At 35.4% G+C, this 19,199-nt stretch overlaps 1 protein-coding gene across 3 annotated transcripts in view; it reads right to left on the reverse strand.

Moving 5' to 3' along the window:
• The window catches only part of LOC132133462 (NT-3 growth factor receptor-like), a 246,746-nt gene that overhangs the window by 36,339 nt on the left and 191,208 nt on the right, over positions 1 to 19,199 (reverse strand). For all 3 annotated transcript variants that reach the window (XM_059546308.1, XM_059546307.1, XM_059546306.1), the window contains exon 12: positions 16,716 to 16,904. In XM_059546308.1, coding sequence (XP_059402291.1) covers positions 16,716 to 16,904 — 189 coding nt within the window. The remainder of the gene's footprint in view (positions 1 to 16,715; positions 16,905 to 19,199) is intronic.

Below are 19,199 nucleotides of genomic sequence, written 5' to 3' on the forward strand. Positions count from 1 at the left end.
CTCCATCACAGAAGATTTTTTATTTTTTTTTAAAGACACTGGTGGAGATTAAGACAAAGGATGGCGAACACATGCATTACTTCCAAACTAATTAAAAAGCATTTATTTAATCAGGACAGAAAAAGACGACGAGAGAGAGCCTGAGACAAAGATGGAGAGAGAGAGAACAGCTTTTTGTTTTCTCCATCTCCTATTCTCCATTTTCTAGTGAGTGATAGGTTCACAATTAGCACGACGGGCGCGTTGGAAGCACTTTCAGCTTGCAGTGCAATTAAGAAAGTTACAAATTGCACGGGCTAATTGTTTTATTACGCCAACTGTTGTGTTGCATTCACCTCACAGGATGCGTTGTGAGAGGGCACTCAGAGGAGAAGAGGTTACCCACACTAGACGTCGTCTGTCTAAACATAGTGAGCAGCTGGGAATACAGGACTTATACAGTCCTAATTAAGCCTTTTTACCCCCACCACTCTCCCACAGATGTTTACTCCGTTTACTCGCTAAAAATGACACAAGGATCCAGACCAAAGCTGATTCGGGGTTCAAATGCATGTAAATTGTTGCAAGAAAAAAAAAAAAACAAGATTAGGCCGGACTTTTCACGCAGTAATTTCCTTCCTCGCTAGAAAGCGACGCTAAATGAACCTGAAAGAGCACCTGTTCATTTCCAGTCAGCCACAAAGTCATTTCCTACTGTATGATGCCTTAATGCACTTACGACTCTTTTGTAAATGACTCCTTTGAAAGTGCTACAGTCTCTGAAGTCTGAGAAACAATGGAGTAAACAAAAGCGGGAAATGGAATATTCCTGGAGCACTGATGCTGAAAACTTGAAGCTTTAATAGCTCAATAGTTCATCCAGAAATCAAGATTTTCTGAAAACGTACTCACTCTTAAGCCATCCAAGATGTAGATGAGTTTGTTTCTTCATGGGAAAACTGATTTTTCATCACTTGCTCACCAATGGATCCCTTCCTTACTTGTGGATTATCGTGATGTTTTTATCAGCTGTTTGGGCTCTCATTCTGACGGCACCCATTCTCTGCAGAGGTGAGCAGGTGATGTAATGCTAAATTTCTCCAAACCTGTTCCTATAAAGAAACAAACTAATTTATGTCTTGGAATTTTTAGCAAATGTTAATTGTTTTGGGTGAACTATTCCTTTAAGAATCATTTTGTAATTGTCTCACAACTATTGAAATTCAAAACGAATCATGAGGCACCAAATTAGCCCATTCCTAATTCCTGCAGGACTATTTCAGTTTAAGCTTACATCTCTTTTTCAGTAAACATTTGCATTAGACTATCAAGTGAAATCTTATTGCTAATAGTCAATCTATTCCGACACTGATTTTCTATACTACCAGACAAAACAAATGAAAATACAGAAATGGAATAAATAAAATCCCGTCTGATAAAACCCCGTCTGGTTTAGGTATCAGAACTGGCTGAGATGTATTATTCAGTTTTATCTGAGTGGGGACTGTACTATAATAAGCTAAGGGGCTTTATCCTGTAACATTGCTTTTCTTCTCTTGACAGACTCTCATGCATATCTACTCTATCACTTCCTGCTTTGCAGGAAACATACAATGGCTTTCCGAGGTGCCATAGAACAGTAAACTTGACATCAACAACCTCAGAAATAAATATTATTTCACATCCAAATTTAAAAAAAGAAAGAATAAAAGATAGGAAATTATATTTAGCATGAAGAAATTAGATCAACATTAAGAACTTATTGATAAAAGTTTTTGTACTGTGACAATTTCATGACAATTAAACACATTTTAGCTCATTTTAGTTCAGTGTAATGCAAAATAGTTGTTTAAAAAAAAATCTTAATATACATTCAATTGTAGGACTCTTTGTTATATTTAAAATTGTATTTCCTCAATACAGAATCTAAATTAATCCATTAAATAAATCATTAATTAAAAAATAAAATTACTTGTACTACAAATAGTACAATGATGCTTAAAAAATGTACTTGTGCTTATTTAAATAAATAAATAGATAAATAAATAAATATTACATGCAAAACAATTATATGTTCTTATATATATATATATATATTACCCAAACATTTTATTTCAGAGTTTCAGTTTTTGTGAGAGTCCATTACTTTTGAATGAAAAATAATTGACTAACTGATTAACTGACCGATTAAAAACAAACATGGAAGCCAAGAAAGTAAAACGTGCATCAAGAGATACTGTTTGCTAGTGTTTTACAGCCTAATTAAAAATAACTTGTACTTTGAGAGCAACACACCCACACTAAATAGAGTTCCATGTGACAAGGCCACATGTTGTGTTTGCAAAGCTGCCCAAGTGTTACTTTTTCATAGTCTTGATTAAATGAGCACACGTGCTATACAAGCGCCCTCAAGATACTATTAATAAAGCATGGGGGTGTGCATCCAAGGTTAATGCAAGCCTGTCTTCTGCGGCATCCCTAGTTGTGTGTTTACATCTTCTGCTTACTATCGGGACTGGCTGTCAGAAGCAGCCCGCAAGGACTGTTGGAGGGGACCGTGGGACGTGTTCCTGTCAGTAAATGCACACACACACCCTCTTCCTGTCTGTCAGAAGACAGACTGCAGCACATAGACCCACCCACTTGACAACCATGTGTCCTACATACACACGACTGTGCCATTTCCTTACTCTCCTCCCACAAGAACGCATAACAAAGCATCTCCAGCACACGATTTAGGCCTGTTGAGAAATGAACGTCTCAACAGACTCAGTACAGGTAGTTTTATGTAAGGCCTGCTTTTTACTATTGCAGAATCATGTAATTTTCCTCCTTTTTATCTCCTTAGCTCTACATTTCCCTCTGGTCGGGAAAAAGCATGCTTAAGAGCATCTAAAAAAGCAGATACATGTAGGTGAGAAAATATGGCTCGTGGGGGACGGATCCTGTTAAAACCCAGTCAACAGCAGGTGAAATACATGCTCCATGTGGTTATTCACTGGTGAGATATCAGATTTATTTAGCGTTCTTTTATGCATTACTTTATAAATATCTCTCCCCAGGTCTTTCCAACAGGGGCATTTCAGACAGAGCCTGACGACAGATCCAAACACACTATTTCAAAGGCCTACATGTGAACTGAACAAAAACATGACTGCGAGATGGATCACCTGCTTCTGCTGCTCTCATGAGAAGACACTTATACACAAACAAACAAGAGAAGGAAACACTTTACTCGAATCTTGTCCATAATATGGTTTATAACGGCATTCTATCTGTATGCACTCTATTATTAATTCTATTAATTATAATTATGAATATTATTATTACATTATTTTACTATATATTGCATTAACATATAAGAAATCAGCTAATGAATTACTGGATAATGGCTTCAAGGAAAACATTACTGAAAACATATATATATATATATATATATATATATATATATATATGTGTGTGTGAAAGAAAACCATTGCTACTGATGAAATTGTGTAAAACTATCATAAATTAAAAAATTGGGAGGTGTAGTTGTAAAATAAATAAATAAATACTGTATATATAAGAGTAAGCATTCATGACCATGTATGATTCCTGAACGACAAAAACATGGTAAGCAAACATGACACATGATCACATGAATAAAGAATGAAGCCTAACCGCAGGCACTGGCGCAGTGTTCATTTCGTTAACGAAGACAAAAAATATTCGTTAACAAACATTTTTTATATGACTAAGATGAGACGTTGACGAGCTAAAAATAATATCTGATGACGAAATTATGACGAAAATTGTCATAATTTATTCACGATTTTTCAAATTTCTCATAAGCTTAATTGTTATTTATTATAATTATTATTATTAAATTATTATTTTAATTTGAAAACTACATATAAAATAGCCACCAAAATCTATTTTGGTGACTATACAGTTTGGCTAAAATTATTGACTAAAAGTTGACAAAAATACAATGACTTTTCGTCGACTTAAACTAGACTAAAAACTATGAAATAATCAAATGACTAAAATATGACGAAGACTGAGAGGAGATTTGAACTTTGTGGTGGTGTAACATGAGCAATGAGTGTCAATTTCCACTATGAGTTAGTCATTCATGCACTACCAGACAGTAACAAACCAGGCCAGGATGTTTGTGTGAGTGTCTATTGCCACTACTAAATATGATGAAAAAAAAATAAATAAAAAATTACTGCAGCAGCAGTCTATTGTGGCACAAGAGACACAGCTGAAATCAATGTAGATTTAAATAGATATTATGAAAATGCATATGATCTGCTATGGCTGTGATTCAAGCACAATAGGGCCTTTCGGACCGCAGGAACCTATTCATAGTACCAGAACTAATTGTGGAACTTCCCACTTTTGGGCGTTTCGCACCGCAGGAACTAGGTGCAACTTTAGTACCGGACTGCCTTTTTCGAGAACCAAATTAGCTCCTACTCCAGAGCGGGGTCTAACCAGCACAACTGGTACTAACTGTCACGTAAGTAGACATTGATTGGCCAGATGCGTTTGAAAACGCCCTCACCCTCCATGAATTAAAACGCTGTGTAACATACTGTAAACATTGTGTCAACTTATTTCGCAAGTATGATGAACAGCGATACATGTACAGACGCTGAAGTGCAAGAACTTACAGCAAATTTAGCACTGCCAGTTGTTGTTGGAGATTCTTAATCCTCCTTTCCATTCTTTCAATCACTTTACATATACGTCGACATTCCATGTCCATTATTGTGAAATCCACTAGACACAACAAAAACACAGCTCCGATCACAGCGTCCTCCATCCTCCTGATTTTAACGTTATTCTTTTTTGTTAACGTTGTTGAACGCCGTGCACAAATGAAATTGCCATAGACCAGCTTACGTCACGTCCTAGTACACACGGTCGGTGAGAAACCCTTATATAAGGAACCCTTTAAATGGTACTGGGCAATAGTTCGCAAAACTATAAAAAAAAGTTCGTACTTTAGTACTGTACATTTAGTTCTGGAACTAAAGCGGTGCAAAAGGCCCTAATAAGAGGAATTCAGAACATTTAAAGAAGGAAATATAATTTAGCAATGCTAGCATCAGATGATAGTTCATAGCTCTTTAATTTAGAAGTGTTTATTGTTTGACAATTTCAGATCTACTTCGGGTGAAAACTAAACGAGCCAATGCACATTGGCATGTGATGATCGCATCCAGCTGCTGCTGATCACAGCGTGAGTATAAGTAGGCAGCCTGTGCAGCACATATTCAGGTTTTCTCTAAGCGAGATCCCAATTCGTCAGTCATCCGACATGAAGTTGAGAGTGACCGACTGAAAGGGAACTATAAAGATCTATCTAAGCATTGATCTGTACCGTACATAAACTCAACACACCAGCACATTAAGAAGTTTTGAAATTCAAAAATCCTGCGAGTAGCAGAGATTTCTAATACTGCCTCAAAGGAGTTGACAAACAATCACACAAACCTGTTTCGAACGATCTAAAGCTTAAACCTGCAAGATTTACATTCATTATATATGTCGTCTCTTGTTGTGCATGCATAAACATTGTACGTACACACATACACACAAACAAACCCAGGTCATTTAGACCCAGTGCTCTCAATTATCTTTTACCTGAAAATTTACATTTGTGTACCAAGGTCTGTGATAGGGTTTTTCTGATGAGCTCTTGAGAGATGAAAAAGTAGAAAAAGACAAGAAAGAGTCGTGTCTCTGAAAATAATGAATGCATTACCATTGAAAACACACTGGGCCAGAAATCAACTTAATTCAACCAGATTTATATACAAACCAATTTGTGTACCAAACAAGGCTAATCCACAGAGCACGCGTACCATTCAATGTTTCAGCCCAGGTAACTGTGATTTAGTACATTGTCTCTTGGGCAACAGACGACGATGTCGATGCATAAAAGTTACAGCGTAAAAACAGCGACGTCAGGCACATACATGTTTTATTAGGTTATTTACTGCTTTATTGGGTTAATTAATTAGGTTGCAACGGCAGTGGCCTAATGATTTTATTATGCAGCATATTGTGGGAGAACAGATGAGGAAAGGGAAGGATGATGAGGAGAAGTGATGAAGGTTATAAACGGTTGGCAAATGTCCGTTGTGCCACTATGTTGCAATTAGAGTCTTTTAATGAATTGGCGGGGGATGCATTAGCATTTATAGTGAGGTGCAGGCTATCATCAAAGCAAACAAATCAAGAGAGAGCATGGCATGACTTAAGTTGTTTATATTAACAGATTTTTCATATTTTGTCAGGTGCAAATGTTGGATTTTGGTTTTAGGAAGGTTTAGCTCCTCATAGTGTGCCATGTTTTATGTTCAGTAAAGGGATTAAAAGTCTGTCAACATTTACTCATACTCATGTCATTTCAAAATTTAAAAAAATCTACAGACCACATAGGAAAATATTTGTTTCAATTGCTTTTGTCCATAAAGTTATAATAATAATAAGGTAACCACCCACCTACCTACTACTAACAATAAATTATGCATAATTACATGCAACCCTAAACTAAACCCTTATCCATATAGTAAGTACATGTAGTTAATTAATATTAAAGTACTTAAATGTATAATTACACTGTAACAAGGACCCTGTGAATTATAGTGTAACCAAAAATAAGTAAATGAAAACACTTCTTAAAGTTAACTAATGTTCAACAGAAGAAAGTCAGTCATAATGGTTTGGAACAACATAATGCTTAAAATTGCTTAAAAAATGCTTACATAGTTTCCAATTTTGAGCAATATATATATATATATATATATATATGTGTGTGTGTGTGTGTGTGTGTGTGTATATTTTCTAAAGAATGCAAAGAAAATATATAATCATACATTTTTAGGGGTGTTAAGATGAAAGATGAAGATGAAGACTCCTTAACAGGGTCTAGACTAGGCTTTGAGGTAACTTTAACCAACTAAACTAAATTCAACATTCATCATGTTTGACAAACACAACTGCAGCCAACTGGATCTAGAACTGAGACCGTCATTACTGGTGCAGCTTAACACATGATCTGAAAGCCTCAAACTCTCCAAGTCCGCGTAAACATTTCATGCACCAGGCCCCGAAAAGAAGAGATTAAGATATAGATTGATGAGAGGAAGGGGGCATGACATCTGGAGATGGTGTAGAGAGCTCGGATTCAAGTCAATCTTTTGATATTGATTGCATCTGGGGCAAATTCATTTCCAGCTCATGATCTAAGAGTGGCGATCGCTCTCCGGTGGGATATGGGATGTACCATCCTATCAATTACCCTGAAGCTAGGGGCTTTTAAACAGAGAACCCGACGCTGTCTTAGATAGCCCTAATGGTCCTAATCATTGTATCCTTTCCTTTGATGATTTGGCATTTGGCTCTGGATGGAAAGGGGTTATGGCTTCATGGGTCAAAGAAAAAAGCATGAGAAAAGGAATGAAAAGGGGGCGAGAGGGTGGGAGGAAAAGAGGAGAAGATGAAAAGTGAGAGAGAGTGCAGTGAGGCAGTCTCATCCAGAGTATCGGGCGACTTGCATCTCATTCAGACATGGTTATAAAGATCTCATCTGTCATAGTTTGTCTGATCATTAAGGGATTTAAAACTCAGCTGCTTTCAAAGCCTCCTGCCAGCCCTCAGGACGAAGAGCTTTCTGACAGGTGGTACAGACGGCAAAGCTTAAACAGCATTTTCTCGACAGCAAAAATTCAATAAACACATTGTAAGCTATGCGGAGAACAAATAGGCGTCTTTTGGTTATCACAGATTAGCCGTGTTTGAACACCACAAGAGACGTGGCTCAAATTGGTTTCCGAGGGCTTCCTGTTTTCAGGTGATGCAACGGTCTTAAAATGACATATCAAAAAAGCCTGAAACCAAAACGTTACAAGCACAGAAAACTAAAAACTGCTAAAAACAGAGTTAGACTGCATCACATAAGAAAAAAAAGAAGAAAAAAAAGAAAAATTAGGGCTCGCAGTTAATTTTAATCATTTACATAATATTGACACAAATAATTAATCAATACCATCTAAGAAAATAATTGTATACTTTAAATATTACTTTAAATAAGTATGATAAACTTTAAGTTATTATTATTATATAATTATTGTAGTTTAATTGTTTTTAGAGGGTTATCAAATTGCCATGTCATTTTAGCATTATTTAAAAAGTAGATAAAAAAAAAAAAAAATATATATATATATATATATATATATATATTTTTTTTTTTTTTAATAAAAGAATTGAGTAGTTTAAGTTAGTATTAAGTTAGTCAAGTTAGTAGAGTTACTTTAATATTACAAAAACTTAATTGATTACATTGTAAGTGTTTGTATACAAATCAGCAAATTTCAACCATCCATATTAATAACATATTAATTTAAAGATTCATTTGAGAGATTTTTTTATTTTTTTATTTTTTTACTTGAGTAAAATATTTTACTTTAATATTTGCCACATCCTGTACCTTAAATATAACCCAAATAATCAATTGAATCAAAATCGAATTGTATCGCAAGCTTGTGAAGGATGATCGAATCTGAAATTTGTGTCAAAACCCAGCCCTAATATATATGAGAACTATATTAAACATAATATATAATCGAGGTAATATGCAATACCTCACAGGGCTACTAAAACTAAATTAAAGGAGAATTACAGATTTGGAATAAACACTGTATATTACGTAAATAATAATTTATTTAATAACGGAATGATACATAGCTTTATAGCCCACATGAGATACATTGATCAGCGGAGTGAGAATGCAAATAACAGATTCTATATGGATGACTCAGGCCTGCCATAACTACAGTACTGTCTTTTTAAACAGCCTAGGGAGGCAGTTCAAAAGATAAAACTCAAGGCCTCTCCAAACATCATGCAATACAATTACCATTGACTCAAATAAAAAAGCCTAGCGCACTGGAAATCTGTTCATTCAACACTCGCATTTCATCATTCCCACTGAACTGTGCGTTCCCATTAACAAACAGGCACTCCATTAATGTCCTGCAAGAAATCTAAAGCTATCATCTAATACCAACTGACAGATGATAAAAACACAGATTCATTAAAACGCCAGCACTGGAGCGCCAGGAGGCAGAGCCGGGCCTGAAGGAGTAATAGGACCTCGGGCAGATATGTATCTGTCATTAGGCCAGCAGAAGTGTCCAAAGTCGCACCCCCTTCAACACTCCCTAATAAGGATTAATTTCCTGTGGTGGTTACACCTCTAGCTAATGGGAGAAGGCCGACCACAAGGTGCGTACCATCAGTACGATTATTGTCAGCCAAAGCTTCCCATGGTTCACTGGAGATGATCATCAGTCTTTTAGACGGATTCGATTCTTTTCTGGCAAGAGGGAAATGTCAAAATAACATATTAATAAAGTGCTGTATTTTAAAAATCATTTGACATGAATGTGGCTTTTGTGAAGAATTAGATAGTGTCATCAAGTCGAGTCATATCAATGTTCAAGAATGAAAAGTAGATGAAAAGTTGTGATATGGCATTAAACTTAATGGGATTTACTCAAGCAGGACATTTACCAAGATCGACATTCTTTTTTTAATTTTATTTTTTATAGAATATTCTGTAATAGTTTGTCATTCTAGCAGTTTAGATTCAATTAAAGCTTCCTTGCGGAACAAAAGTACTTCTTAATAAAAAAATAAAATAAATTAAAGCTAGTGTACACACACACTGCATATACAGTAGTGTGCAAAAGTGTTAGGCCAATAGTATTTTCACCAACACAAGTCATTAGTCATTTCTGTCTTTTGCTGTGGTGTGTCAGTAGGAAATGACAGTTAACTTTTTCAAACATTATTTTGGCCAATTGTAATAATCCAGTGAGATTATTGATTGTATAAAGAGTCTGACAACAGCCAGTGCTCCACACAGTGATTTGATCCCATCATCATCCAGTCTGTTTGGAATAATATGAAGAAACAGAGCAAACTGAGACAAACTAAATCCAGCGGAACTGTGGCAATGTCTCCAAGACACTTCAAGAAACCTTAAAACTGACTTAAAACCATTTCTTGTTGGTCTAAGACTTTTTCACAGTACTGTATATATATATATATATATATATATACATTCATTGCATGAATAAAAACAGTTGTAACTGTCTTCAAAATATCTTCCTACACAGGCATCTACAAAGATATTTTCAGATCATAAAAGTGAAATCCATTTAGAGCTGTATCCTGATTCCCCAAGCCTAAAGAATAAGTCTGTATTCATCTCTATGAAAAGAATTTGTTGCACCCTCAGAGCTGTTATTGAATCTATTGCTATGGTGCATCACAATATTTCCACTGCAACAACACAGGATTGCTTCCAAGATGGACACTATTCTTTGTCCACCATGATTTATAATTCTATAAAGGTAAACCTTTGCCTCCAGAGTTGAGTGAGCCAGAAGTTTATCATGCTTTTTGTGTCTGGAGCACAAAAGCAGACAAAATAAGGACATATCTTTCAGCGCGTTGTGTTTGTATTGAAGTAAATAAGTTTCTAAAAGGCCCTCTAGAGTGTCGTTTTACACAGACACTTCAGCAATTTCGGACTGAAATGCTTTCCTGGGCTTTTTTATGTTTAAATGTGCAGGGCATGCCACCACTTTCTGAAATTCTTTCATGGGTACAAGCAGAAGAAATAGTTTCTGTATACCTCACTTATGTCAATTTGGTAAAAACATCACAATGATATTGTGTAACACTGGTTTTGAACCCACTGACTGAGGTCAACACTTAACTGGATGTTGCTTGAAAGTTTTGACTAAATGGTTGGAGATAAATGTCCCACTTTACTGATCTGGCCTCCAGGGATTCTTTCTGGCCTGACAGGGTGGAAATATGCATTCCAGTAAAATAAGATGGAGTGCAAATGAGGGTACGGATTCCTTGATAGGTTCTTTTTTTTTTTTTTTTTTTTGCTCTTGTTGATTATTCTGGCATGCAAATCTAAGTGACTGAACTTACAAAATGGCTCCCGCTGTGCAACTGAGCTGTATTTTTTGTTATTCCTCAAAAACATGATCACTTGCTATGGAAGCAAAACCAGTTGGGCAAACACTAATGGAGATTCACTGCAAATAAGTGTCTCGTATGCAATCAGCAAAGATGAAATAACAAGCAAAATCAGTTTACGCAAAATCAATCCACATAGAACTGCACTTTGAACCTTTCTGCACCAAAATGACAGCAGTAAATGGTCTGTAGCACTTTATAGAGCTCTTCCTCTCTAATCTTGCCAGGAGACATAAGAGAGAAGATCGTCTTTAATGCCGTTTGAAAGCAAAGGTGCTCTGTCAAAACAGATAAGGCTGTTCTTTTCTCTTTCCTTTGGTTTCAGACAATAAAAGAAATCCTCCCTCATAAAAAGGACTGAAAAGATGAATGAAAAACATATATCCTTGAACCCTTGAATGATTATATATATATATATATATATATATATATATATATATATAATGTGTAATGCTTTAAAATAATTTAAAATAACATAATATAATATTAAAACACATACATGTATATATTGTTTTATATTTAAATATATTAAGATCATATTAATTAGTCATATACTCAAAAATTATATATTTACATTTATTTTTAATAAATGTACTCTCTCTTGTATGTATTTAAAAAAATAATAATTTCAAAACTTTTAAGTCACTTTTATAACCTTTTCAGTGTGATATATAGATTTTATACAATTTATAGATTTAGCAAAAAATACATGTATTATATTTTTGTTCATATAATAACTCTTTTTTTATTGTAATTAATAAAAATGCATTAGCCAGATATAATGTTAAAATGGTCGAATATGAACTAGATCTTTCGCTCGAACTGCTGGTAAATCCGATGATAGAAATAAGAAAAAGAAGTTCCAATAGACTAACATTTGAAGTTACGGTAGGAATGTATAGCTAATTTGGGGTGATGTGATGTAATCAGCAATTGTAGGATTTATTCATGCTTTTTTATGCCAGGTTGGAGTTATACACTGATTTTCTGTCATGTTCTAGGGACCCCCTGAATTTTCCTTGGCCTCCCCATGTACTGTCTAAAACTCTCGCTCTGCTTCTGATCACAAAACTCTCAGTAGAGATCTTTGTGCCTAGTGACAAAAACTCCTGCTAGCTAGCTACTTCAGTACTTTAAGTTTATATTTTCAAATGTGCTGTGAAATTCTGTGGGGTCCTTCAATGGCTAATTGGGGTAGAATGAGTTCACTGCTAAAATGCCAGAAGGTTCAGGGTGGAAGTCTTGAGAGAGATGATTACAGGGAAGAGGCTTGGGTAATTGACGGCCATTGAACAAAGGGTTCACTGCTTTCACAGAGTTTTGCCAACACTGGCAATGTATCCATCTCAATACTTCTATAGCCCTGTTGACCTGACAAGTAGTCAAATGGTGTTACTGTAGTGAGAGTTTAACCTGGAGCAGATTCTAGTCTCACACTGCATGGTACTTTGCATAAAACCGTTTGTGGATTTTCCTCTATAATGTTTCTACACATTATACTATAATATGTATACTAATATACACACTACATATATATATATATATATATATATATATATATATATATATATATATATATATATATATATATATATATATATATGATGAAGTCTTTTTTCTATTCTAAACTCTCAGTTCCGGCTCATTTCAGTGTCTTGCGTATGAAAAAGAAATGAAAAGGAAAAATTATTAATCTATTAGCTATGCTATTAATCTATTAGCATGTACATTCTCAAAACCTTTGCTGTAAACACCCACAAACACACGCCTGGCATACTGTACTACAGAGGTGGGTAGTAACGAGTTACATTTACTTCGTTACATTTACTTGAGTAATTTTTTGGGGTAACTAATACTTTTCGGAGTATATTTAAAGATGGGAACTTTATACTCTTACTTGAGTAAATTTTGGGGGGAAAATCTGTACTTTTACTTCGTTACTGTGGGCGACGCTCCTCTCGTTACTTTATCTTAATGCAATAAATGTTATAAATGCTTCAGTTTATTCCAAACGCGCCGTCTACTTTTCTCTGGACAATGAGCGATGCCCATTCGCGAATGATTCATTCTTTTGAGTCAATTCTGTTCAAAGGCTTGATCAAACCAATTGGCAAACGAGTGAATTGGTTCATGAATCAGTTTGAATGAGTCGTTCAGTTCACTGCCGCACGCGCTGAGCGTCTGAAGTGGTTCACTCAGAGTTGTAACGTTTAACATCAGCAGCGTTGAAAACGTGGCTATGGAACTGCACTGAATTGAAAGCAAATCTGCAAAGGCCATTGCTTGCGATGGAGATCCTTATTAGATGAACACCGCGTGTGCTGTCTACTGTTTAACAGGTAATAACTTGGGCTACATTCGATTACAGTACACGATACCACTGTGACATTAGTTTGTTGTACGTGTGTGGCTTATAACAGAGGGGAGTCAAGAGATAGATGTGTTTTTACAGCACTGTGCATTATAACAAATCACACATGATTCTTTTGAGCTTATTAAAGCATTGGCCAATCAGAGGTGTTCCGATGAGTCATCGCTAAAATGCCGGTGCTTCCTTAACTCGCTCACTGACTGGAGACCTCTTTCTGGCGAATTCTCTCGTCAGAAACAACAAAGTGCAGATGTGTGTACAAATCTTTAATTAAGATATTGATTTCACAGTGTTAACAGTTTCAGTGATTTTATTGGGAGTTTCTGAAAGTGATTGAACTCTAGACTGTGAGTGAAAATGATCTTTAATAATGTAAATGTTATTTGCTCTCTTTCTGAACAATGAAAGATTAGTAGCAATATTTATATCACATTAACTTTCAATGTTAAATTCACATTTAATATAAAGTCAGTCGTATTAAAAATATGTTATGGCATGACACCTATATCTGTTACTTAATTAAACAGACAGGGTTTTATAATAAATTACATAAATTGGAGTAAAGGCTGATGAAATATATACATTTATACACACACACATACATTACATACATTTTATCTATATATCTAAATAAAAATAGGCTCAGTATATATGACCCAAAGTAACTAGTAACTAACTACTTGAGTAGATTTTTTTCCCGATACTCTTTTACTCTTACTCAAGTAACTATTCAAGACTAGTACTTTTACTTTTACTTGAGTAAATATTTCTAGAAGTACTTTTACTTTTACTTGAGTACAGTTTTTGGGTACTCTACCCACCTCTGCTGTACTATAAATCAGTCATTTTGCCATTAAAGACTCATGCAGTTTGTATAGCATAACTCTGGGTGTTTATATATATATGTATGTTTTTCCACACTTCATATGATTTCTCTGGCTTACTGAGTTAACCTGTGCGTTGAGTGGAGGGGTTTAGAGAAACAGGGACACTCATTACTTTGAGAACCATCTGTTAGTCGAGGTAAAGACTACAGAGGGATGGTGGAATCCATTTACTATCTCTTGTAGCTGTAGATTTCCAAATCTCTTAGAACTCCAAATCTTTTAGTTATCAGCCCATTAACCACTACACCACCACAACAATGAATCTAATTAAATTAAACATTTTACAGTCTACCAACTAAGCTACACCGGTTCCCAAGTCATCATCCACTGCTACTGATACCCCATTCTTTCCACGTCCTCCACTCTCCAAGAACAAAATGACAAATCAAGCAGCTTTACAAGCCCTCCATGTGCTTCTCCATAGCCACCAGGCACTGTTTGATTGTGTATCAGCTTCATGGAGCAGCGGATATTGGCTTTGTTTGCCTACAGCTTTTTCATTTTTATTTTTATTTTCATATTTTTTTTCCTTTTGGTATCTGAGTTCACTGAAATGTGAACAATTAGGATCTCTGGAAAGATAATAAACAACTATGACAAATTGTCAATGCTCAAAGTATCCATATATTTAAAAAATAAAAATAATATATATTTTTATTATATAAAAATAATAAAAATATATATTATTTTTATTTATATTTTTATTATAATATATTATAAAAATATATATATATATATATATATATATATATATATATATATATATATATATATATATATATATATATATATGTATATATATGTGTGTGTGTGTGTGTGTGTGTGTGTGATTTAAATGTGTAGTTGTTTTAGAGTTTTAGTTGTTTGTATATTTTTATTCATATATTTATATGAACTAATTTGCAATCTGAACAAAAAAAAGTCAGTGCTAAAGCACGTTTTTCTGCAAAAAATAAAAATAAAAAAATACAGTGGAAAAGGATTCAGGATTCGGACACGACATTGACACCGCATGCAATCAGCTGTGTTGTTATTGCTTCGGCTCAGATGAATTAAATTAATCTTCTTGGTAGCCTCCAGATGCTTCAAATGTGATATCCAGCATGAGTTGCATGTCTCTGCCCACAAACAAATCAAATTATGAGGCAAGAAAGCAGCACAATATGACTGATGATACTCTGCCACTTTTGGGGGCTTCAAAATAGGCTGTGTGGAAGAGTAAACCCATCTGTGACCCAAAAGGACTAGTGTGAATCCTTTTCTCAGGTGGAAATAAGAAGGTTTGGCAATTGTGCAAAATATTAAAATTACCATATGAATACAGAGTCATTTTCATCCTGTTTAAAGCAGATTAAATTACAGTTTATCTGGAAATGAACCATTAAAATTCACACAAAAATGTTCTTCTCTTATTCTTTTAAACAACATTTTATTTATTCTATAACAATATCACCATATTTTATATATATATATATATATATATATATATATATATATATATATATAATATGGTAATACTACTATGAGTACTGTATACTTCAAAGTGAGAACTATATGCTTTACAAAACACTCCACAAAAAAAATCCACTTATTTTTGTAGTTGAGACGGCTTTGAGAGCCCACTCAAATTCTTTTTAAACATAAAGTTATCGACTTTTCACGCCCCTGCTTCCCATTTCACCTTCTCTTTTTCAAGCATACATATGCTTTTGTCTAGAATGCAATCTGTAAGGCACATGAGGGAATTTGCAGCCAACCTAAATTTAAACCCAAGTTCAATTTACTCTGGAAATATGACAGTACAGTAGGTGCACTAAAATATGAGGAGTCTTGCTAAGGGGGGCAGCAGATTTATGCACTCCCTGAGCACACTGTACAAATTTAGGCAAGGACAGAAACTCCACAAATCACTGTCAATGTCGCTGCCACTCACTGTAATAAGTACACTTTCACAGGCTTTTCAAATGGCAGAAGTCTTCAGGCTTTAATTGAATCAGTTCTATTTGGAAGCGTACTCAAGGGGGCAATGAAGAGCTTGGGAATGTCTGCCACCTGCTGTGTGGAACAAAGTCGGATTACGGAAAATGGCTGTTGGTGGTTGACCAACTGATTGACCAATTAATGATTCACTGGTTCATTCATCATACAGTAGTAACAATTCTTGTTTTACTGTAAATCGGACGTGACAAAAATAATGACTTACTGTATGGTTTAGTAAGCAAATCATTCAGAAAATTAAAAAAAGATTGTGTAAGTAATCAAGTAATCAAAAAAACAAAACAAGTGAAGCTTGTGAAAGCCTGTGAAGTCTTATCACTTGTTTAGGGATAAGTAACCAGCAGGCAAAAATCGCAGATGATTATGCTAAAGAAAACTAGACAAAAACAAAATAAAAATCTTGGTGCCTATTTGGTACTCACAAGTTGTGGGCTTGGTGCAGTTGTGCCCATGCCGGAAATACTGCGGGTTTTCGATCACTGGGATGCGGGTCATGCCAATCACTACGGCGTCTGTCCCAGCATCCAGGGTACACGGGGTTATGATGCCATGATTAACATGATGGAGGGGGCTGGCGGAGTCTTCTTCACCGCTGATCACAGCCACGGGTCCTGCAGAGAGAAAAAGAGAGCCATCAACCAAAATGACATTGGTTGTTTAATGGAAAATGAATGCAGCGTAATACATCTGAGAGGGAAAAGCGGGCAGGCTCATTTGTCAGAATAAACGTTATCTCTTAGAGCTGCAACTGGCCTCTGAGCTCTTCTCTGTCATTTGGTCACATGTTAAATGCCTCAGCCTTATTCAACCCCAGAAGCCTCAGCTGCCGGCCCTGGGCCATGGTAAACACTGACTCCCCAAGTCTCCCAAAGTCCCATCATCAGCTCATTTAGTGATATCAACAAAAATACACCCACATTCAATTTCGGGCCTCCAAACTGGCAACAGATAAATGACAGGCCTTGACAATAATGACGGCCTGATGACAGAAAGTGTGTTCAATCCTAATGTAGTTCACACAAATACCTGTGTTTCAGGACAGCTGACATAACCAGTACTTTCCCAATACAGCCATTGCTTGCTATCCATCCATCCATCCATCCATCTATCCCTCTCTCTCTCTCTCTCTCTCAAAAAAAAAAAAAAAAAAACCTTACTGTTGAGGCTTGAAGAGTAAAGATCTGACCAAATGGCCTTACTATACTAGAAAAAGAAAAAGAAAAAGAAAAAACTATATATTAATCATTATCAGAATGGGGAAGAAAGGGGATTAAAGTGACTTTGAGCGTGGAATGATTGTTGGTGCCAGATGGACTGGTCTGAGTATTTCAAAAACTGTTGATCTACTGGGATTTTCATGCACAACCATCTCTAGGGTTTACAGAGAATGATCCGAAAAAGATAAAATATCCAGTGAGTGACATTTGTGTGGACAAAAATGCCTAGTTGATGTCAGAGGAGAATGGGCAGACTGGTTAGAGATGATAGAAAGGCAGCAGTAACTCAAATAACCACTCGTTACAACCAATGTATGCAGAATAACATCTCTGACTGAACAACACGACAAACCCTGAAGCAGGTGGGCTACAGCAGCAGAAGACCACACCGGGCGCTGCTCCTGTCTGCTAAGAACAGGAAACAGAGGCTACAATTCACACAGGCTCACCAAAATCGGACAATGGAAGATTGGAAAAACGTTGTCTGGTCTGTTACATCTCAATATCTGCTGTGACATTCAGATGGTAGGGTCAGAATTATTTGGGGTAAAGAACATGAAAGCATGGATCCATCCTATCTTGTCTCAGCGGTTCAGACTGCTTCTGGTGGTGTAATGGTGTAGGGAATATTTTCTTTGGCACACTTTGGGCTCCTTAATACCAATTGAGCATTGTTTAAATGCCACAGCCTACCTGAGTATTGATGCAGACCATGTCCATCCCTTTATGTCTACAGTGTACACATCTTCTGATGGCTACTTCCAGCAGGATAATGCACCATGTCATAAAGCTCAAATCATCTCAGACTAGTGTATATACATTATATATATATAGACATATAGATCAGTTATTTATTTTAAAGAAATAAGTCATTGTACTCAAAGAAAGCTTAACGTTGTTCACAAGCACAGCCATATTGAATATCAGTCATATTGAATGATGAATAAGTAAAAAAATACATAAAGAAAATAAGCTGACTAATTTGAGTGATTCTTTTATTAGGAATCATAAAAGTCGTCATTTGGAATTTAATTGAAATGCTAAAGGAAAAGGCCCTTTATTTCTCTTTGTGAAATTCAATCTGAAATCCAAATGTAATGAACTGCCGCAATCGCTTTCACTGCTGTATTTTGAGACAATAACAGTGGTCTGCTGTGACAGATTTAAGGGGAAATCTTGGGTAAAAGACTTAATTAGTTTTAGCCTTTAAGACAGGAGGAGACGTTCAGCTAAGTGTCAAATGACCCCTGCAGCTAATTGGGTCATTAAAATGGTTTTCTTTTCCTTAATTGGAAAGTCTAAAAGCCCCAAAAGGACCATTACAATAATTTTTGTAAATACTAAAAGTCTTAGCAAGGTGAAAAAGTACTAAAATGTTTAGCCCTTCTCTTTAAAACATACTGGATAATTTAAATATCTTCACTGCCATATGAGTAAAAAATAAATGACTCAATTAAACAAAAACTTGAAGGTGCATTATTATCATTCAATGTCTAAAATATATATTTGAAACTGCAGGATCAAGTCATCCAAACATGTATTCATTTTATCCACAAAGTTAAAAGTTGTTTTTATTAGCTTAGTTTTGTTTAAAATTGCATTAATGGTGTTACATTTTAAGCTTAAAAGTAACAGCCCTCCTTAAAATGTCTTCAGGTTATACTTAGAGATGCGCAAATTTCAGACGCA

Source organism: Carassius carassius, chromosome 50 (assembly GCF_963082965.1).
Source record: "Carassius carassius chromosome 50, fCarCar2.1, whole genome shotgun sequence".
NCBI lineage: Eukaryota > Metazoa > Chordata > Actinopteri > Cypriniformes > Cyprinidae > Carassius > Carassius carassius.